At 39.4% G+C, this 24,483-nt stretch overlaps 1 protein-coding gene across 1 annotated transcript in view; it reads right to left on the reverse strand.

Moving 5' to 3' along the window:
* LOC134397811 (cation channel sperm-associated auxiliary subunit epsilon-like) overlaps positions 1-24,483 on the reverse strand; it is a 50,274-nt gene continuing 25,791 nt past the window's right edge. The window contains exons 6-9 of the mRNA XM_063124778.1: positions 13,550-13,649; positions 6,640-6,797; positions 1,992-2,045; positions 1-184 (exon numbers count right to left, since the gene is read on the reverse strand). Coding sequence (XP_062980848.1) covers positions 1-184; positions 1,992-2,045; positions 6,640-6,797; positions 13,550-13,649 — 496 coding nt within the window. The remainder of the gene's footprint in view (positions 185-1,991; positions 2,046-6,639; positions 6,798-13,549; positions 13,650-24,483) is intronic.

Below are 24,483 nucleotides of genomic sequence, written 5' to 3' on the forward strand. Positions count from 1 at the left end.
CTACTCTTCTTTCTTTTCCTCTGAAGAAACTGTTGCATGAAGATGTAGATCAAGCGACAGCAGTGGGTCCACGAAACTGAGCGACCGGAATATTTTTACATACCTAAAGTAGCTGAAGATGAGTACTCCCAAAAAGAGAGTAACTATCAAGATAGACCAACCGGCAATCTTAAACATGTTTGGTCTACAATGCAAACAAAATGAAACATAATCTAAGTGTTTTTCTCATTCCATTCCAACAAGCAGCTGATCCCCAAAGTGCTTTATTATTACAAACTCTATTGCATGGAATATAAACATTTGGTCTAGCATTTTAACTTATTATATTGGTATAAATTTCTGCAATACCTACACAGAGTTGTAGTATGCTGCTGCAAGCTATGGCCTCTGCATCCCAACAGCTCTGCCATGATAATCACCTGGCATGGAGCACACCACCCTTCTGAGAGGGGAACACAGGACATTGCCTGAATGAACCAAATCAGCTCTGCAGTGTGGCTGGCCCATTTCACATGTCACCCACAATATGCGGGTGGAGTTAGCTAGGAATTGGGTGGAGAGTATTTCATGTTTCAAGCCTCCCCCTCTCCCCGAGAAGAAAAAGTACACAGATGGCAGAGAGTTGTCTAAGAGTATCCTGTGCCTCTGTCCCAGCAATAGCTGTGGCGATCGCAGCCACTCTATGGAAGATAAAGCAGTAAGCCTATAGGGGCAAATATACTATACCAAGATGTATTCTAGCTTCAACTTCTCTCTTAAGTGTCTATAAGCATTAAGTTCTGTTGTTGATATATCCCACCCAGAACACTTCTAGTAGTGATTCTTACAAAGGGGATGTTTGTCCTGAATCACAACTAACAAAAAATACAATAAATTATCTTAGTTCAGTTGTGTAGAAATCAGTAGTACCACCTGCATGGAAGTCAGTGGCAAGACTGCAGTGGTTTGAACAACCAGGCTCAATGCTTATCTCTGTTTTTATTATTTGATGTATATGCTGCCTTGCAAACTGTATAAGGCACATAAATATAAACATGATTATACCAGGAAAATCCGTTGCTGCATTCTTCTTTTAAAAGGAAAAACTCTGTGCTCAATTGCGAATGCTAGTGTAAATACTGGAATCAACCTTAAGTGTACCCCAATCTCTTGATCATAGGTTTTAGAGAGAAAAGGGTTATTCTTGTATTATTAATGCTAAAGTTTTCCAGGGATCTTAATGGTGCTGTGATAAGGTTGGAAAATACAAATTGACCAAAATACATTTCTTTTGGATTCTATTAAATTAAATCAGGAACGCTAGTTGGAGAATGGGGAAATGGGGAAATACAGTAGTACTGGAAGCTAAAATCAGTGAGAATACTATGGCCTTAACTAGACCGGGCTTTATCACGGGGCGAACATGGCCACACGACGCACAGGGGATCCTCGGATCAGGGAGGGATCACCTCCCTTGCCCCGGGATAGAGCCCTCCCCTTTGGGTCCACTTTTTCCACGGTTTCGGGCTGAGACTTCAGGAGTGCTGCGCCCATTGGGGTTAGGGTGGGGGGAGCGCAGAAACTGAATTAAATTTTTAAAAACTTCAGTGCTTGAGTGTTCGTGCGCTCTGTCTCCTTTAAAATAAAAAAAAAATGGCCGGCACGACACCTCTCTTCCTGAGGTCGTCGCGCCTCACTTTGGCTTCAACTGAGTCATAAATAGCTCAAAAATCAAAACCAAAGTATTTTCTGCTAATGTCAACATTAAAATAGTATAACTAACCTAGTAAAATTACATTTTATTAACTTTAAAGCAGGACTGTGTATATGTAGCTAGAAAAAAGTCTTGATTGCCCAGAATATGGGGGGAAAGAGGGAAATAATTCCTTTTTACCTATTTTCCCAAGATTATTGGAGATACACTACAGAGGATTAAAAAAATCATTTTTGAATTTTAAAGCAGGAAGCCTACTAATACTAATCATCAGCAAGTCACAGTTAATAAGAATTACCTTTTAATGATGCCATATGTACGGACTGCAAAATTTGTTTCGTACATACAAAAACTGGAATAAAAAAAAAGAGAGACTACTGATTATTTTTCAACACCTTGTCTAGAAAAACTGTGAAAGTGGATATAATAAAAACCCTGTTCTTTTTCTTTCCTATTGACCTACCATCACTATACATTTAAGAATCACCATCTCACTATAATTTAAGAATGCATAGCCGTGCATTCTTAGTTAAAGTTCAAAAGGAAAAACAGGTTCCACCATTGAAAAGAGGAATTGAGGGGTTGGTCATTCTAATCTTAATAAAACTGAAAAGGTTTCATCAATCAGTCTGAAATTTACATATGCTAGAAAAAAATGGCTATTTTTACATAACCTGAAAATTTCAGGAAGATTGGTTAAAGATTGAGGGAGAAAAGGCAGTTAACAGAAAAAAGGGGGGAACCTCAACTATAAAAAACTGTTTCTGAAAAATTATTGGCAATCGTTTGTGCCCAGCTCTGATGAGGCGAGGATGGCCACCACGTGTTAACCATTGTCGTTTCTGTATTCCCTTTCAACTCTACTTGATGAAATGGAATTCCTTTTTTAAAAATTCAATTTACTTATTTTTAAAAAATATTTATTGCTATAAAACCCTATGGAAACTCATAACATGGCACTCAGAAAGTTGAGAGGAATGGGAGGGGGAGGAGGGAATCCGTGCTATCTGGAGTAAAAGCAGAAGCAGCTGTGAATTTCTGGGACCTCTCTTTCTCTCTGTGTGTGTACGTGGACAAGCAATTCCTCAGCGTGACCAGACCCTACCGCAAGGAAGCTATGGAATTAAATGGGAGTGAAGCTTTAGTTCATAAGATGGCCTGTCTTTCCTTGAGGGCAGAGAGTGCCCAAGAAACAGACTCAGCCTGGTTCTTGCCTCCCTTTTGAGAGAAGAAGAGCCCTCTTTTCTCTTTTGGAACATATTTTTCCTTGACTTTGAGACTATTTTCCCAAGCCCAATTTCTCTGACCCAGGTACCTAGCACCTCAGCAGTTTAGTGTAGGTTTTGCCCCTATTTGATTTTGCTCACTGGTGAAGGTTGGGCTTCACAGCACTTTTCACTTTAAAATATTTTCTACACTCTACCTGGATTAATTTTTCCTACTTGGACTTTGAGTTTTACACCCTGGATTCTAGGAGCGATCCAGGATTTTTTAAAAGCAAATTTTCCAACTGCACAAATGCCCTGTCAGACACCTGCCTGCCACCCCCACCCAAGCCAAAAACATTATTTCTCTTTCATGACTGAACAGATTATCACCAACACTAGTAACACCTTAAACTTAAAGACAGATTGACAGGGCGATACAGATACCCAGGAACGATAACAGACCAAGAGAAGTACACCACTGGTTGTCCCCTACAGCCCCCAATTGAAACCACTGCAATGGATCATCAGTGAACTCCAACCCATCATCAGCACAGACACTTCTCTAATACATGCCTTGGGAGGCAGACCAGTCCTGGCCTACAGACAACCTCCCAACCAGAAACAGATGCTAACCAGCAATAGTACATAGAACAGAGACAAAGGCCATGGCTAGACCAGGCCTGTATCTCAGGATCGTCTCGGGATCATCCCTGTACATCCAAATGACACGGGGTACTGGGAGCAGGCAGGGACGACCCCTCCACTTGCTTGGGATAATCCTTAGGTCTAGCTAAGGCCACAGACAGAGGGATCAGACCATGCAAAATGAAAGTGCAAACTCTGCCCCCACATCTATTCAGGCAACATTGTCACAGGACCCAACAACATCAGTCACACCAACAAGTGCTCTTTAACCTGCATCCTTATATAATTAGTATTACAAGCCATCCCTGACTTTGTCTATTGTTAAGTTCTTAATAAACACATAACATGTGTCTTATTTTTCATCACTTTTTTCAATTGCACATTATCAGATTTCCAACTGCACATTTTGTGTCCAACTGCACACTAAAAAAAACCCTGGAGCAATCTCTTTCAACCTTCCTCTGGATTCATGACAACCTGATCTTCAGATCTTTCCTTGGAATAGGTAGCTATATGTTCCTTTTAATCCCCCTCCCCACATACACACACTGCTTCCTTTCTTTTTTCTAAGAATTTGGACCATACTGCTATGAAGTTGAAAGCTTCAAATACTTCATTTAACCACTTTGAAACCTTTTAAAATGCTTCTGGACCTACAACATTGTTTTCGGCCAAGTCACACTGTTTTTCTAAGATGCTTTAGCAACAGTTGAACTATAGTGTATTTTGCATACTGTATATATGTATTTTCTTTTTAATCATTGCATGTTTCACATTTCACTTATGTATGTGATGTTCTTTTGCATTTACTTTTCTTTATAAACCATTCATATCTTAAGACTTCTTGTGTGGCATGTTTTTATTGGTTTAACAAGTTAAAAGGGGTATTCACTGTTTTCCTCCTTATTTTTAAAATCTATTTTCAACAGGCCTAGTAACTTCAAGAGTTACAGAGTTGGGGAAAATCCTCAATCTCTTTGCGATCAGAGGCACTGAGTAAGAGATAATTTAGACTGATCCCAACCACATAACTGTTAGCAGAACTCGGGCTACAGTTCACTGAACCTGGAGCTAAAGAGTTAATGTGTACCTGAACAAGGTGGGAGGGGATTGCTGGATGTTTGTTTTTCCCTTTCCTGTCTCCTCCCTTCTACTTCCTTCTTCTTGTTCCCCGCCTCATGGGTTGCTGACCATATGGCTGAACTGAGGCATCCTACCCTAGGATGGAAAGTTACCTATTCCTAAAGTAAAGTTTGTTTCAAACGACCACTGGAGTGTTTCTTTTGTCGACATGCGTGGTTACTGACAGGGAACTGATTCGGATGATAAAAATAACTAGGGTGACCATATGGAAAGTTGGACAGGGCTCCTGTATCTTTTAACAGTTGTATAGAAAAGGGAATTTCAGCAGGTGTTATTTGTATGCATGCAGCACCTGGTGAAATTCCCTCTTCATCACAACAGTTGAAGCTGCAGGAGTCCTGCCCTCTTTTGTATTTAGTCAATATTTTTTTAGAGCAGCCTTTCTCCAACCTGATGCCCTCCAAAGGTATTGGACTACATCTCCTATCATTGCAAGTCAGGAATGTTGACTTGTCATCTCAAACATCTGGAGGGCAGCAGGTTGGGGAACACTGTTCTATATTCTTACCAAATACTGGGTCTGCCCAATAATTTTTTGTTACATATATCTCCCATATAGCAGCATGATTGATGATAAAGGGGACACTATTTATTACAGATGTAGAATTAGAGCATGTACCAGGCACTTTCAGTTTTTGGACATTCTTAAAATGTGTTTATACAAAATATACTTTTCACTCTCCACAATCCCTCCACAATACATTATCTCATCAAAGTGACAGAGGAGCAGAAAAGGTTTAGTTTGGCAATCTTGAACTCCTTTCAGATGAGATTATTTTGCCATCCTACACCACTTAGGAGTAAACCCTAGTGAACTCAGTTGCACTGATGTCTGAGAAGACATGTATAGGATTCAAGTGTAAACCAACCTTCCCAGCCTGGTGCTCTGTAGATGTATTGCACTGCAACTCCCGTATTATGGGGAAGAAAAAAATCATTTTCATCATTAATTTTAAAATAATCTTTACGCATTAAAGTATTAGGTGCTAGCTCTGTCTTTGATCTCACACTGCTGAACAAGTATGAAAAGTCTTCCGTGTTAGTCCAACACCATATATCTGATATTCAATAAACAGAAAACATGCCATGTGTTGAAAACTAATTTTAACATCTGAAGAACTGTCTGGATTAGGTATTCAAGATTCAGGCCATAGCTAGACCTATGGTTTATCCCTGGATCGTCCAGGGGTCAAACCTGTTCATCTAGGTGACACACAGGGGATCCAGCACTCAGGCAGGGGCAAACCCTGAATGATCCCAGGATAAACCTTAGGTCTAGCTGTGGCCTATGTCATTGTTGCTTCATTTGGTTTAAGACAGTCTATTAAAATGATACACCTCTTTTGGAGTTACTTGATGGATTGCATATCTTAATGCTGGAAAACATCATATTTTAGAACAGATGTGGTCAGAAAATAGATCTATCCTGATGTTTTGGACATCAACTCCCAGCATTCCTGATTACTGCCCATGCTGGTAGGGGCTTTTACGAGTTGAACTCCAAAACATCTGGAGATCTTCATTCTGCCTGTCCTTGTTTATTATTTATTATTTATTTATTTGTTCTAGAACAGTGTTCCCCAACCTGGTGGCCGTCAGATGTATTAAGTTGCAACTCTCAACATGAGGAGATGCTCTAAAAAAAGAAAAGTAGGTGGCCTTAAGTTGTTCGTCATCAGTTTTCCACAACCCCACAGTCACCTCTGCATATCCTATTCTCCATCCTGTCCTCATGGTTTATCTGCTTTGGGAGAATGAGAATATTACTTGCACTTTCTGCCACCTTAGGGAGGATGTGGCATTACGGCTTGTGAGCCTTAACTCACAGTTTCCCTACTTTTTGGTGCTTGGTTGAAGCTGTAGAGCCTTAACGTTGTTTTGTAAACCATAGGGTTTTTTTGTTTAATGAATTATACACAATAGTTCACATTCTAATATTGTAAAGCTAACCTGAAGTTTGGGTCCACTATTATCACTCTGAACATGAAAATACCAGTGTAGTACTGAGGCCAAATGACAGAGTTGATGCCAGAGTGGTTCATGATTTCATATGGCTTATTTAAGTCTCCTGGAAAGTCTTCTTCAGCCATAAAACAGGATTTATAATTCTATGGGGGAAAGTGCAATTAACTTACCATAAGACACATGAGTGATTAATAAATTCAGACCATATATGCCATACGTCTGTTGTATGGAGGACAATGAACATTACCCTCATGCCCCCAAAAGCTTGCATTATAAATCAGTAGTTCATTATGTAATTGTTGGATTGGATAAATACTTGTCTATGAGGCCATATAACAACACAGTATTATTTTGTGTATTGGCAATTATTATATTCAAAGCATTATTCATAATTATTAGATTGCCATCTGATTAGGAATTTCCCCTCCTGATCAGAATTCATAGTAGAAAACATATGAAAGAAATTCATTGGGTTGGGTACAGCAAAAGCCTTCTATGGACGGAACAGCTCCTTCTGTCAGTGAGAGGCAATCTTTACCAATTTCTCCTCACCCCCTGCAGTCCCTTATGAATCCTGAAAATCTGCTACAGAGGGTTGCCCCCCCTCCAAAAAACAGTGGGAGAAATGAATCTGGGGGCTGCTGAGGGAGGGGGAATTACCAAAGATTGCCACCCCTCCTCTGCCAGCAGGAGTGTTCTGAGCAAAACTGGAGATGTTTATGCCGCAGTAATAAAAACTCTGACTCCAGACTGCTATTCACATTACTACTGAGTTTAAAATATGCATTTTCTTACGTGTGCCCCCCAAAATTGAAATAGATCAAAGTTGTAAGTGCTGTTGATTTTATCAGGAATCATTGAAGAAAAATTTTGTGCTTCCCGCAAACAGTGTACCTGTTCAAAGAATATAAATGCACAAAGTAAAACATACACATTCTCTCTCTCTCTCTCTCTCCAAAAGCATACTGCCAATTGTATAGCTTATTTAAAATTGTATCAAACCTTAAGGGGAATTTTTAAAGGTATTATATTACTGTTAGAATATTAAAGCATGATCCTATGCATATTTATCCACTGTGTTCAAATTTCTTGGTGTAAACCTAGTCATGATGAAAAATTAAAATGTCTACCTGTTGACCCATAATGGCTGCTGCAGTTTGCCAGTCAAAGCATCACCCTGATTCTTTGTTCTTACCTGAAGCTGACTTAGAGACTGGGGAACCTTTTTCCTATGAAGGACTATTGTCTTATGTGAAAAAGTAAATTTGGGCTGCAGCCAAGCATAGACCAGGTCACAGCTGGGACTAATGCCATCATTGAAGAAGGGGTGAAGAAATATCCCTTATAGACAATGATAGACCACTAGCACTATCAAAACTGGAGCTGCAGTAAAGCCAAATGACATAGTGTTGTAAAGCAAGCATTTATAATCATATGAAAACACGCTTTTTGTGAATGATCTATACAGATAAATCTGTGAGATCTATGGAAAATAGAAAATCTTGGTGTTTCAATTGTTCTCAGGATTTCCATCTTGAATAGGAATTTGCTGAGCCAGTTCAGATGTACAATTGTCTTCATACTCCCACTTCGATACTAAGAAAGAAAGTATAATAGTACGTGGACTACCTCTGATTCCCTTGAACAAGGTTGATGGCCTCTGTGTTCAAGAAGTGCTGAATAGCTTTCAGGGTAAAGAGATGATTTCCTACGTTTCTGAACCTCAAGGAGGCCAGGAACTTTTCCTATAAGCTTTGTACAAACTCCAATGCTTATCTTCTCATTGCAGTGAGAAAATTTGGGGCACATAACAGTTGCCTTCAAGTGACTGGGGGCTTTGCTAGACCTACCTAGGAATCCAGGCCTGTAGAGGGGCCAGCCCGTGCTAGAAGTAGCACGGGTTGTCACTCCTAGCTAGACGTAACATGCGTCAGGGTAAAGGAAGGCCCCGTCGTGTCGGCCATTTTTTTCAGCTTAAAGGGGCCATGTGCACAGGAGCGCACCAACGATAAGGTAGGGTTTTTTGTTTTTTTAAAAAAGGGTTCCCCGCTCCTCCCTGCCCCCGATTTCCCCCCTGCAATGTCCGATGCCCCCCTGCCTGCCATGTCCAATGCTCTCCTCACCCGCCCGCCCAATACCCCCTCACCCGTCTGCCCACCATATCGAATGCCCACCTCGTCCACCCGCCATGTCTGATGTCCGCCTGCCCACTCTGTCCAATACCCCCCTCACCCATCTGCCCACCATGTCCAATGCCCTCCTCGCCCGCCCTGTTTGATGCTCACCCACCCGACATGTCCAATGCCCTCCTCGCCTGCCCACCCACCATGTCCAATGCCCACCTGCCTGCTAGCCATGTCTGATGCTAGCCTCTCCCGCCCGCAATCTCCGATCCCCCCCATTGCCCCTGGGCTGTGATTCCCCCCCAATGTCCCCTGGCTCTGCTCTCCCCTCATCTCTCCCGCCGGGTCAGCTCTTCCCCCCCCCGGCCCCATCTCTCCCTCCCCGTGATTCCCCCTCTGGCCCCGATCTCCCTCCCCCCTGCGATTCCCCCCCTTCCCGTGAGTAAATCAGACATGGCTAGACTCCCTGCTGCGTGGGATTGAAACCCAAGTATGTCGTGAAGACCCATGGACTCGCCAGGTGTGCTGTCTCCCTGGAGCACAGATTAGAGATGTGACTGAAGGGTTACCGAAGCTCATAAAGTCCACGGACACATACCCCTTTCTTCTCATCCATGTGGGAACAAATGATGTCACCAAGCAAAGCTACAAAGAAATCATTTCAGACTTTGAAGCTCTGGGAAGGAAACTGAAGAACTTTGGGGCCCAGGTAGTTTTCTCATCCATCCTCCCGGTTCTTGGAAGAGGATTAGAAAGGGAAAGAAAAATACTCCGGATGAGCGACTGGCTACGAAGGTGGTGCCGACGTGAGAGTTTTGGATTCTGGGACCACGGGCTACGCTACTTGGAACATGGACTACTGGCAAGGGATGGGTTGCACCTCACAAGGGCTGGAAAGAATGTGTTCGGCCACAGCATGAAGAACTTGACCAGGAGGGCTTTAAACTGAATCTTACGGGGGCGGGAGACGTAAACCTCGAGGCAACAAGGGATGAAGGCCAAGGCACCACAGTACAGAGAACAGCTCCAATAGTGCCCCAAAATTGTGTCCGCAACAATGTAGGAACAAAGCCAGACTATAAAACACATGGTCTTCGATGTCTATATACTAATGCCCAGAGCATGGGAAACAAACAGAACGAACTTGAACTCTTATTACATGAAGGCAAATACGACTTGGTAGGTATAACTGAAACTTGGTGGGATGACTCCCATGACTGGAATATAGCAATTGAAGGATATAACTTGTTCAAAAAGAACAGAAGAAATAGAAAGGGAGGGTGAGTTGCACTATATGTTAAAAATACCTATCCCTGCACAGAAATACAGGCAGATCAGACTGGGAGCCCCGTCGAGAGTGTCTGGATTAAAATAAATGGGGCAAGGAATAAAAAGAACATGATAATCGGAGTCTACTACTGACCACCCAATCAAGGAGAAGACGAGGACGAAACTTTTGAGAAACAAATTCCCAGTGTTTCAAGGAAGTGTGATGTAGTAGTGATGGGGGACTTCAATTACCTTGATATCTGTTGGGAGACCAATACTACCAAAAGCGGCCCTTCCAAGAAATTCCTGACATGTGTGGGTGATAACTTTCTCCTACAGAAAGTGGAGGAAGGAACTAGAGGATTGGCAATCCTTGACTTGATATTGACCAATTGGGATGACTTAGTGGATAAAGTGGCAATTACGGGAACTCTGGGGAAAAGTGACCATGTCATACTTGAATTCTTGATTATAAAGGAGACAAAAGCGGAGTGTAGCCATACACGTACTCTGGATTTTAGGAAAGCTGATTTTAATAAACTCAGAACTATGATAAGTAAGGTTCCGTGGCAAGTGAGCCTAATGAGAAAAGGAGTGCAGGATGGGTGGGAGTATTTAAAAAAGAAAATTTTAAAGGCACAGTTACAAACAATTCCAACAAGGCGAAAAGATAGAAGACAACAGAGGAAACCAATGTGGCTCCACAAAAAGCTTAGAGATGACCTGAAAACAAAAAGGGATACATATAGGAAGTGGAAGGAAGGCCAGGCTACAAAAGAAGAGTACAGACAAGTGGCGCAGAAGTGCCGAAATGGCGTCAGGAAGGTTAAAGCTCAGAATGCGCTGAGATTAGCGAGGGATGCTAAAAGCAATAAAAAGGCTTTCTTCAGATACGTGAACAGTAAAAGACAGAGGAAAGAAATGGTGGTTCAACTGCTTAATGACAATGGCAAATTGATAACAGATGACAAAGAAAAGGCTGAAGTGCTCAATTCCTACTTTGCCTCAGTCTTCTCCCAAAAGCGGGTCTATGACTCCCCTGGAGAAAGTGAAGCAGAAGTTGAGGGGGCAGGATTGCAGTTTGAGATTGATAAACAAATGGTCAAAGAACACCTAATTTCCTTGAATGAGTTCAAATCTCCAGGGCCCGATGAACTGCATCCTAGAGTAATGAAGGAGCTAGCAGAAGAACTCTCAGAACCTTTGTCTATTATCTTTGCAAAATCATGGAAGACGGGTGAGGTGCCGGACCACTGGAGGAGGGCTAACGTTGTCCCTATCTTCAAAAAGGGCAAAAAAGAGGAACCTGGGAACTACAGACCAGTCACCCCATGATATTCTGATTAACAAACTAGCTAAAAGTGGGCTAGGTGGAACAACTATTAAGTGGATTCACAGTTGGCTACAGAATCATACTCAAAGAGTACTTATTAATGGAACCTTCTCAAACTGGGGAGAGGTAACGAGTGGGGTACCGCAGGGCTCAGTCCTGGGCCCAGTGCTCTTCAACATTTTTATTAATGATTTGGATGAGGAGGTGCAGGGAACGCTTATCAAATTTGCAGATGACACAAAATTGGGTGGGATAGCTAATACCCTGGAAGACAGAAACAAACTTCAAAGTGATCTTGATAGGCTGGAGTGCTGGGCTGAAAACAACAGGATGAAATTTAATAGGGATAAATGCCAAGTTCTACATTTAGGAAATAGAAACCAAATGCAGAGTTACAAGATGGGGGATACTTGGCTCAGCAATACTACAAACAAGAAGGATCTTGGAATTGTTGTAGACTGCAAGCTGAATATGAGCCAACAGTGCGATATGGCTGCAAGAAAGGCAAATGCTATTTTGGGCTGCATTAATAGAAGTATAGCTTCCAAATCACGTGAGGTACTGGTTCCTCTCTATTCGGCCCTGGTTAGGCCTCATCTAGAGTATTGCGTCCAGTTCTGGGCTCCACGATTCAAGAAGGATGCAGACAAGCTGGAGCATGTTCAGAGGAGGGCAACCAGGATGATCAGGGGTCTGGAAACAAAGCCCTATGAAGAGAGACTGAAAGAACTGGGCATGTTTAGTCTGGAGAAGAGAAGATTGAGGGGAGACATGATAGCACTCTTCAAATACTTAAAAGGTTGTCACACAGAGGAGGGCCAAGATCTCTTCTTGATCCTCCCAGAGTGCAGGACACGGAATAACGGGCTCAAGTTAAAGGAAGCCAGATTCCAGCTGGACATCAGGAAAAACTTCCTGACTGTTAGAGCAGTACTACAATGGAATCAGTTACCTAGGGAGGTTGTGGGCTCTCCTACACTAGAGGCATTCAAGAGGCAGCTGGACAACCATCTGTCAGGGATGCTTTAGGGTGGATTCCTGCATTGAGCAGGGGAGTGGACTCGATGGCCTTGTAGACCCCTTCCAACTCTGCTATTCTATGATTCTATGATTCTATGAAATGCAGTAGCCGGGAAAAGCGGTGGAACAGGCTAGACCTTCCGCAGCCCTGGGCTCAGGCCGGGACTGCAGAAAAACCGGGCCTAAAGAGGTGCCGGTTAGCCCGGGGCCAGCGTGGTTTGAGCCCTGCCTGAGCCCGGGATCCCTTGTGTGTCATCTGGATGCACAGGGACGAGGCTGGGCCTCGCACCGCACTAACGCCTCGTCTAGCAAGGCCCTGGGTGTTCCCCTTGCTACTTTTATTTTATAGTTTAAATTAAATTAAATTAGTTCCTTGGAGGAAAAAAGCCAGGATATAAATGTAATAAGTAAATACATTTAATTTACTTTTAAAATCATTCTGTTTTTCCTCTTACAAAGTGGCTAATGGGAGATTTTAAAACAAACCACCCATAAAAATAATAAAATAATATAATATCATTTAGGGTACTACTACACTCAAGTTCTGCTTGTGGACTACCCATTGGCATCTGGATGGCCACTGTAGGAACACTGTAGGCCACTGCTGGACTAGATAGTTCTTTGGTCTGATCCAGCAGGGCTCTTTTTATGTTCTTATGTTCTTAATATACACAGCAGTCAGTAAGTATAGTTAATGCAATATCAGCAGCAGATAAATCTTAATCAGCCATCAATCTGACACAAATGCCATCAATCTCACACAGCCATCAATCTTTTAACTATATTTTAGTAATATATATTCAGAATTTTCTTCATGAATGTATTAGTTTGTATTGAAATGAACCAGCTGATTCCTTGGCAGAAAACATCTGGTTTATATCTATCAGCTCGCATACAACTGCTCTGTTATTAAAGGAAGAATATGTACTGAAGTGTCTGTGGGGTACAGTTTACTGCCATATATTAAAAAATATTTTCAGACTTTTGCCTTACTCATTACATATTAAAGCCTTGAAACATTTTCTATTAAACCAACACCAAAATACCAGTGTAAAGTGTTTGTGTGAAACTGACTCACTTTTAAAAATAAACCATTGTAACATAGTCAAATCCACATTGTATTTAATAAACAAATATATTTAGTGCCTACCTGTTCCATAGTTGAATTATAATGAAAGTCATTCCTACCATTAACTTCCCACAGTACATAGTTTGACTGAACAATATTAATAGCATCAGCATTCTCATATCTGAAAAGAATAAAAACACAATGTAATGTTTCTGTACACAACAGTAAAAATATACTAAGGGTTTTGATTTTGATTCATCAAAGTGCTACTTCCACAAGAGATGATCTATGTGGGCCAAAATCCTTGCCATTAAGGCAAATTGCACATACAGGGTTGGCAGGGTGTGTGGGTAATCAAGGAATTTGCTGCATTGTGGCTGTTTTTACTATTCCTATTTTGGGGGGCTAAGGAAAGACTTAATACATCTTTTCCATTAATCTCTACAGTGTTTCAGCACTACTTACAAGGTAATAGTAGGACGAAACGGATCTGCATAATAGACCTCTATTGGGCAACCAAATCTTCTCTTATCATATTCTATCTCCTAGGAGAAAGGTAGTTTAATATGGATCTTCTTTTTCACTTTGTGTTTGCCTCAATAGTTCACTAAAAATAAAATGTGTAGTTCTTACCAAGTCTTTTCTATCTGTTTTGATCCACCGGTATTTCCTAATGTGATGGAAAACATGGTTACTCCACTGTAATGGAAATTCTCAAAGAGTACTTGTTCATAGTCACACAAACTGATACAGGGCCCCACACACTCCTTAACATATTGTAAAGTCACAATTTCCCACCAACTGCCTCTCCATCTCTCAACTTTAAATAGCTGCTTATTCATTGGCCACTCCTGAATGAAGCTACTCAGTGTTCAAATGATGATGTGGAACCAAAAAATGTGGTACAAAGCATCAGGATATGTTCCCATTTAGAAGCTGGTTTCCCTATTATTTGTTTAATGATAAACTTATAAAACATTTGTCTACCGTAAAGACCCGCAAAGCAGCATGCCATTCCTCCATCCAAAAGTCCATCCAAGTAGGGAGTACTAGAAAATTGTTTAGTAGGTGGTAGGTCTCAGATGTGAGAATATATCTTGATCTGGGCCAGTGGGTATAAGCCAGTCATTTATGAATATGTTATTTCTCTCATGTGTACAGATAAGAAAATTCCTTTAAAGAAAATATTCCCATAATATATGAATATTATATACTATTTCAGTGTTCTTAAGATAATTTCTCACTAAATACTATCACCTGTTAAATTTATACTGCATCATGTCATGGTGCTACATATTTTTCAGTATTTTTTAAAAAATCCATGAGCTTTCCTACATGATCTATTTATTGCACACTCTTGTTGGCCACTCATGGAAGTTTGTTGGTCCTTTACATAATGCTGTTAACCTGCAGACATGTCCTAGGCTTCTCCCCTTTATACCACTTTGAACAATATTGGAGATAAACTGGAATAAATCTTAATGGCACAAAACCAGCAGTGTGTAAAGCTGACATTGTTCTATAATTTCAGCACTAGATGGTGCTGTTTCATTTAACAGAATAGCATTGCAGAGAGGTGAAGTTAAAAATTCAAAATCACATGGCCACCATTTAAAGAAGCCAGTTGCAAATGCAGAAAGACTGCAGAAGAAACCCTGGTAAGGGTGCAGGGTTTTCTCCTTAATGTAGTAACACCCTATGCCTCTTTTCATTTAAAATACATCACAACGCGGCTTACAATATAAAATCATGATAAAATACCATAAAAAATCACCAAAACACTAAAAAAAAACTTAATTAAACTAATGAGGGGTAGCTGACAATACTAATGGTCAGGGAAGGGGGCGGAGCTTGGACGCCAAAGAAGATGGCGGTGTGATCTCAGAGCTCCCTGCCTAAAAGGAAATGATTTAAGCAAAAAAGATAAACCAAAGGAAAACAACTCCTGAAAATAAATATTCTGGTTAGCTACAAATGAATCTGTCTGGGAGAACTAAGAATGGGATAAAATTCTTCTCCAAAACTATAAACAAAGAAGATAAAAGAGCAGCAGTCCAGAAGTTGGACTGGAAGTGCAGGAAACGCCAAGCGAAGATAAGATTACAAGCACAAAACAACAAAAAGGCGAAATTACAGTGGTAACAAAAGAAGAACTGGCTGAACAATTAGGAACACTTAAACAAGATTTAAGTGTATTTAAACAAGACCTAATGACTGCCTGGTAGGAAATACTTGACAAGAAGCTTGGACAGATGAGAGAATTGAGCGAACAGAAGCTGAAGTTGCTGAACACACTGACTAACTTGCTATACATGAGGTACAAATTAGATCTTTAAAAAAATTAATTGAAGAGAATAGATTATAGTGTGAGGACATATCTAACAGAAATCGTAGAAAAATATTCATATTCGTGGGGTGATCAAGAAAACAGAAGAAGATTCTGTTAAAGAATTTTTAGTAAAATGGCTCACAGAACTAATCCATTCTTGTAAAATGGAGATCGATGACGGAAAGAGCACATTGGGCATTAGGACCCAGAAGGCAAGATACTAAGTTTCCACGGGACATAATAGTCCAATTTTCAAATTACTCCATAAAGGAGAGGATAATGAAGGAAACAAGATTGATGGACAAGCCTGTGATGTTTCTACAAGACTTAGATCCAGGGACACTACAAAAAAGAAAAAAAAATTAAGCACCTACACAAGAAAATTGAGAAATGAAGGAATGAAATATTTCTGGGGCTTTTCCTTCAAATTGACAATAATACATAAGGGAAAAACATACATAATTACGACAAAATCTGGGATGAAAGAACTCTTTACAGAGTAAAGCCTCCAGAAGAAGTAACAGAAATGAGTGCAAAACTGAAAGCAGATTTATCCTGAGAAGAATCAGATTTAAATGAGGAAGAACATACATTCATATACTGCCAATTAGTTTCCGGGCAAAGTATAAAGTGTTGGTTATTACCTTTAAAGCCCTACATGGTTTGGGTCCAGGCTACCTGCGGGATCGCCTTCTCCCGTATAATCCGCCCTGCACACTCAGGTCCTCTGGGAAGAATCTACTTCAGTCAGCCAAAATTAGGCTGACAAGTATTACCCAGAGGACCTTCACTTCTGCTGCTCCCAGACTGTGGAATGGCCTGCTGGAGGAGTCTCATCAACTTAAAAGCATTTAAGAAAACTAGTAAGACTGATCTCTTCTGGCAGGCCTACCCAGTGGAATTTTAGGATGTTTTTAGGATGTTTTCATAATGTGTACTATGTTTTTAATAGTGCGGGTAAGAAATACCCGTACTATTGTTATTGTAACATGCAACTACAAAGTTTAAATAGAATAAAAAGGTGAAAAATATAGGAAATACGTCAACAAGAGAGCTACGGGCACAACCATGGAGAAATAAAGATAAGACTTAAAAATCTCATGGACTAAAAATAAAAAATCCAGAGAATATCAAACAAGTATTGGACAAAAAAGAGAAAAAATGTAAAGGTGAAGGGATAAGAGAGACATGCAGCCAACTTATGGAGAAATAAGTTGGCTGACCCCTTTAGAGAGGGAAAGAAGGGATTCCTCTCATATAGTATTTAAATTCTTTTTGTTTGTTTTTTCTTATTTAATTTCCTGTATCTGTGATTAGAGAGAGGGGGGGGGACTTTGAAGGGGAGGGAACTAGAAATTAGATTATAAACTGGAGGTTAAAACTGACCCAACAAACAGGCACAGAACCTTCTACGGAATAGGGTTGAGGCAGGGAAGAAATATGCTTGGGACAATTATAAGCAGAGAGTGACATCTAGCGGTCGACATAATTATAATAGTTAAAAACTAAAAATAGAAAAAAATTAAAATAACGCAATTTATCTCTTTAAACATTAGAGGGGCATAAAAAGAGCTGGAATGTTTAAACTAGTAACAGAGATGAAACCAGAGATATTATTTCTACAAGACTTGCCTAAACCAACGATAAACAGCTGAATACTAGGCAGTAGGCAATTGGCCATAAAATCTTGGCTGCAGGATCCAGAAGAGCAACAGGAGTAGGAATATTAATGAACAAGGACATAAACTTCCAACCAAAAAGAACATTGAAAGACAAAAAAGGAAGATATATATTTGTAGAAGGGATATATTTATTTATTTATTTATTTCATTTCATTTCATTTCTATACCACCCAATAGCTGAAGCTCTCTGGGTGGTTCACAAAAATAATCTCAAAGAATTAATAACATTGGCATCCATATATAGCCCTAATACAAACCAACTAAATTTCCTACAAAAGGTCTTGACCAAAATAAATAAATTCTCTCAATCTGGGAAAATTGTTGCAGGAGACTTAAATTGGAATTTGCAGGCGGCAAGACCAACAAGAGATTTGATACAAAAAAGAAATTCAAAGCAAGATAGAAAAGTATATCGATATATATATATATATATATAGATAGATAGATAGATTCTAAGAAAACATGATATTTACGATGCATGGATTGAAATAAATCCTAACAATTATAGTCACACTTACTATTCAGAAATACACAAAAGTTTTAGTAGGTTAGAAAGAATTTTAATGACAGAAACCCTGCTATGAAGAACAAAAAAAGAAAAAAGAAAAAAAGAAAAGAAAAAGGAAATTGGACAAATAAAAGCAACAGACCATGCCCCAATGAAGGCATGGGTAGAAATAGATAAAAGAATAAAAAAGACTATATATGGAGATTGAACCCGATATCATTAACAAAGGAAGACATTAAGGAAAGAATAAGAAAGATTTATTTTGAAGAAAACAAAACAGGGAACACAACAGAAACTATAAGATGGGAAGCAAATAAAGCAACAATAAGGGGAATATGTATAAAGCAATTAAGTATAATAAAGAAAAAGGAGAAAGAGAAGCAGGAGAAACTAGACCAAGAAATTGAAAGATTAATAGAGCAATATAAACAAACTGGACAAGTTAGGATTAGGAAAGAAATGGAAAAATTGAAGAAAGAAAGAGAGGCACTAGAAATAAATAAAACAATTATAGATATGCTATATGTTAAGCAAAGATTTTATGAGCTCAGGTAAAAGCTCAAAGCTGGTAGCATATAGAGTTCAAAAAAAGAAGTTTAGGAACAGAATTTTAGCATTGAATACAAAGGAAGGGATAAAAATATGATCAAAAGGAAATTGGAGAGATATTACAAAAATATTACAAGGACTTATATGAAGGGAAAATACAGAACATAAGCAGATACAGGAATATCAGAGTAAAGCAAAAATACCACCACTAAAAGAAGAACAGAAACAATATTTAGAAGCTCAGTTAGAAGAAGAGATAAAAGATGCCATAAGACAGTAAAAAAAAAAAAAAAATCACCAGGTCAGGATGGATTTACGTGTGAATATTATAAAGTATTTGTAGATGTGTTGGTACCACAACTGAAGAAATTGTATCATGAAATACAAGAAGGGGCCCCCTTCCAAAAACATGGACACAAACTATAATAACACTTATTCCAAATCCCAATAAAGATAAATGCAACCCAGATTCATATAGACCAATATCATTACTAAACGTAGATAAGATTTTTACTAAAATATGGGCCAAATGGTTAAAGGAAGTCATTAATGAAAGTATAGGGCCAGATCAATATGGTTTTTTAAAAAACAGATTTATTGCTGAACCAATTAGGAAAGTATTTAGTGTGATCAATTTATGTAAGTTAAAAAAGACCCCTACAGTAATAATGACATTGGATCTGCATAAAGCTTTTGATACTGTGAATCCCAAATTTATATTAAATTTGCCAGCTATATATAATTTGGGAAGTAAGTTTAAACACATAACAGAGGCTATATATGTACAATCAACAGCAAAAATAAGATATAATGGATTAGAAACTGAGGGAATAAGACTAAATTCCAGTACAAGACAGAGGTGCCCTCTCTCATCACTTTTATTTACAATGGTAATCGAGTTTCTTGCAGACAGAATTAGGAGAAATGTAGATATTAAAGGAATACATGTGGGTGGGAGAGAATTTAAACTAAACCTATTTGCAGATGATAATTTGTTTACATTAGGAGATTCAAAAATGGGGATATAAGAATTGATAAGAGAACTAACGGAATTCCAACAGTTAGCAGGTCTTATGGTAAATACAAAGAAATCTGATTTGATGTGTATGAATATAGGACCCCAAGAATAAATAGAAATTTCAGAAATGATGGATATTCCTCTAGTAACAAAATCATTCAAATATTTAGGAGTTCAGATCCCTGAAAGTCAGAAGAATGTACTGAAACTAAATTATGGAAAACTTTGGAAAGAATTACAGAAGGATATAGTCATATGGGAAAGGATAAACCTATCACTCTTAGACTGGATAATGACTATAAAAATGATGCTGTTACCAAAATTCACTTATCTCTTTCAAGTATTACCACAAGAAATACCACTTAAAAGATTCAAAATATGGCAAAATGAGATAAAAAAATATCTTTAAGAGCAAAAGACCAAGAACAGCAAAGGCCTTCAGATACAGATCGGTACAAGGAGGAGGGTGGGGCATACCACATTTAAAAACCTATTATGATACTTATCAATTAAGGTATTTGTTAACAATAATAAAGGAAGGGGTGAGTCCACAGTGGCTAGAAATAGAAAAAGAATTGAAAGAATAGAAGGAAGAAGAAATATAGGATGTGTTATATACACAAAAAAATTAAACAACTATTGAGAAACAAAAAAGCACAATAAAAGGATTGTTGGAAGTATGGTATTTTAGGAAAGAGAAATTAATGCCAGGGATTTCACCCTTGACACCAATTTGGGCACACCCAGACTTCAATATTAAAAGGAAAGCAGTAGGCAAATTGAAAAAAATAGGATTGATACAAATGAGAAATTTTTACGAACAGCATAACAGTAACACAAGAAAAATGGCATGATCGCACACAAAATATGAGAATGTCATGGCTAGCATGGATGCAAATCAGTAAATTTATAAGGACTAGGAAGACAATAAGGCAAAGTACAAGAGAGTTAACAGAATAAGAGAAACACTAAAATTAGTATAGAAGTGGTATCTGTCACCAGTAAAATTGGCAAAAATTATTATTATTATTATTAATAATAATAATAATATATCACCTTTGTGCTGGAGGGGATATCAAATCAATAGGACACAAATTAATATGTGGTGGGAATGTAGGAAGTTCAAGAAGTTTTGGGACAAGGTTTTTCAGGAAATAAGAAAAATTAGTGAACAAGAGGTTTGTAAAACACCAGAGCTAGCTTTATTGAATATGCATGTTAAAGAAAATAGAGAGATAAAAGAAAAAATATTAATTGAATTTATGTTAACAGCTGCAAGGCAATTAATAACAGGTAACTGGAAGACAGCTCGGATGCTGACAGTATCACTGTGGAGAAAGAAAATCTGGCACATAGCAATAAACGAAAAGTTGACACAGAAGTTAAGAACACATAGAAGGATAAAGAAAAGAGATACTTTCAGGGTGGACTGGCAAAAATATATAGACTACATGAAAAAGGAATCAAGCAGAACAACTTTGGGCAGAAGCCTATAGAAATCTGTGGGACTCATTAAAACCAGATAATCAATAAATGAAATGGAAACTTAAAAAACCACCTGGGGAAAAATGAAATGAAAGATGCAAGTAGGAAACTCTGTAATCAACCAAGTGTGGGGAGGGAACGGGGAGGGATATAGAATAAGTATTGATATGTATAGTTTTATGTTTTATGTTTATTCTTGTTTTTTGTGTTCAATGTATTTAATAAAATATATTTTTAAACAAAATAGTGGTCAGGGAAATGCTTGTGTGTCTTCAGTTGTCAGTAGAAACACTCAGTGCAAAGAGCCAGCCTGGTCTCACTGGAGGCATCATTACACTGGAGGGAGTCATGACTTAGAAGGCCCTCCTTTGCACCATGGCCAAATGAGCTTCAATAGGCCCCGGTATGGTCAGCAAACCCTCCTATATAGAAGAATGCTGTATATGAAATAGATAAACCAAGTAACATAATTTTTAATTGTTTGGCCATAAATAATAACAAAATAAAATCAAAATTAAATTAAAAATAGTAGTTGCATAGGTACAGCATATGTAAATATAGTAAGAACTATGATTTAATAAGCAAGATACAGGTTGCCAAGAATCTACACAGTCAACTATTTAAACAATCCAACTTCTGTGTACATGCATAACAATAGCACTGCTGTTGCAATCGCTCTTGACTAAAGTGGTAGTTGCCCTTGTCTGGAGAGAGCTACAGAACTTGTACAAAGCCATTTCTTACTCATCTTCACTGGCTACCAGTTAGTTTCTGGGCAAAGTACAAAGTGTTGGTCATTACCTTTAAAGCCCTAAATGGTTTGGGTCCAGGTTACCTGCAGGATCACCTTCTCCCATACAGTCCGCCCTGCACACTCAGGTCCTCTGGGGTGAACTTACTTCAGTCAGCTAAAACTAGGCTGACATCAGTTTCCCAGAGGACCTTTTCCTCTGTCGCCCCCAGATTGTGGAATGGCCTGCCGGAGGAGATTCGTAAAAATTAACTCTCTGTGTGATTTTAAGGCAACTTTAAAGACTAGCCTTTTCCAGCAGGCCTATCCAGATCAATGTAAAATCAAGAATTTTTAAGATGTATTGATTCTGTTCTAATGTTGTTCCCCACCTCGATCCAAAGGGAGAGCCGGGTAAGAAATTTATTTATTTATTTATTTATTAATTACACTGACCATAGCCAGAGCTCTCTGGTCAGTTTATTATTAGTTCAAGTTATTGGATTTGACCTTAAAAAACTGGAGTCTGGGATACCCAATGGAATATTTCATATATACCCACAGATCAAATGGACTGTAACTGTCTTGGATGCCAGCACCATCTATGGTAAGACTATCTTCAACTAAAAGTAGGGCCTTATCTATGGTTGCTATCTGTATTAAAAAATCCTCCCAAGACAGATAAGCCAGTATGGTATAGTGCATCTGAGACTTGGGAGATTTGGGTTCTAGTTCCCACTCAGCCATGAAGCTCACTAGGTGCCTTGTGTCCAATCACTGATTGTCAGCCTAATATACCTCACACCGTTGTTGTGAGGATAAAATGGAAAGGAGGATGACTATGTAAGTCACCTTAGGCTCACTAAAAGAGGGAAAAAAGGCAGGATATAAATTTAATAATAAATAATATAAATATATCTGGATTCAAATATGATCAGCACTATCAGAGCTGACAGTCTGGTAGTATGAAAAGCACCAAAAGGTGATTTTTATGTGCTCTACCACTTAAGGGCCATTTATTTAAACAGAAGTAAATCTGGAAATTCAATCAAAAGGAGTCTATTTCTATGCAAGCTTTATATAAAATTTCTTACGCAGGTATTTTGACTGGAAAACTGTCATAATTACAGGTTGAAGGTCTGTGGATACAAAATACAGAAGAACAGTTATATAAATATATTTATGATTATTTGAAAGTAATACACTGAATTGTTGATGTTTCCAATATATATGTACATGCACGGTCCACGTTGCATGTGTTTTCAGTCCATGTGAGTCTCACAGTTGCAATCACTGGTGAGTAGTGGCCACAGTGATGAAATTATTGTTAACAAACGTGGAGTTGATATGTTAGCATGGGGAAGGAGACATGCCAACTTCTTACATATTCATCCTGGTAACAATGGTTCTTTTTGAGTTCCCTATTAACTCATTAATTCCATTTACAGCATGCCAAAAAAATGGCATTCAAGGTGGCTAACAATAACATCCAGATTAAAAATAAGAGCTTAATCAAAGAATAGCATAACAAATAAATGAAAAACAAATGAAAAACACAACAGCAACAGAAATAAGCAGCACGAACCAGAGTGGCTACCAACAAGGCCCTCTGTTGTGTCTCCTCCAAACATGTCTTTGATGGCAGAGGTACTGCAAGAAGGGCCATTCCAGAATTTCTTACAACCTGTGCAGGTTGAATATGAGAAGGCAGTCTTTCAGCCAGCCTGGTCCCAAGTCATATAAACCTTTATAGGCATTAACCAGCATTTTGAATTCCGCCTGGAAACAGATCAGTAACTGCTGAAGCTGTTGTAACAAGGGAGTCAGATGCTTCCTATAGCTGGCCCCAGTCAGCAATTTGGTTGCAGCATACTGAAGCTTCCAAACAGATTCCAAAGCCATCCCTATGCAGACAGTGTTAGAGTAGTCCAAATGGGATGTAACGGATTGCTCCAGTTCTGGGCTTCAGAACTGGGGCTCTGGGCAGAGATTTACTCTATTGAGTAAACCTCTGGAGAAGTGGCATCGACTGCATCCCTGGGCCAGCTCAGAAGACAGCGCAGGTTGCAGTACAAGGAAAATGTGTTGGTCCTGGAAGTCCCAAGCCAAGTCTCGCAAGACTTCCATCTCATCCCGGAATTCTCGCAAGATTTGAGTCTTCTGGGAAAGTCAAGGCTGCACATACATGCGGCAAAGGGAAAGACATGGCTATCAGCAGCAGCAGGGCTGGGGTCAGGGCACGGTGGCAGCATCAGCACCAGTGGGGCTACGGTGAGGCTACAGCAGCAGCAAGAGCTCCACCAGCAGGGCGAGCGAAGAAAGTAAGTGAAGAGGAGGGAGAGGAGGCGGGCTTGCTCCCATCAGTCCCGTGGCTCCAGTCCAGTGCAGCCCCCAACTTTTCCAGCTGTGGTGCGCATGCAGCTTGATTTCGGTAGGGTGACCATATGAAAAGGAGGACAGGGCTCCTGTATCTTTAATAGTTGCATAGAAAAGGGAATTTCAGCAGGTGTCATTTGTATATATGGAGAACCTGGTGAAATTCCCTCTTCATCACCACAGTTAAAGCTGCAGGAGCTATACTAGAGTGACCAGATTTAAAAGAGGACAGGGCACCTGCAGCTTTAACTGTTGTGATGAAGAGGAAATTTCCCCAGGTCCTTCATATATACAAATATACCGTTGGTTTCTGTTCACCACTCTGCTGCTAAGATCAT

The sequence above is a fragment of the Elgaria multicarinata genome, chromosome 4, assembly GCF_023053635.1.
Source record: "Elgaria multicarinata webbii isolate HBS135686 ecotype San Diego chromosome 4, rElgMul1.1.pri, whole genome shotgun sequence".
Lineage (NCBI taxonomy): Eukaryota > Metazoa > Chordata > Lepidosauria > Squamata > Anguidae > Elgaria > Elgaria multicarinata.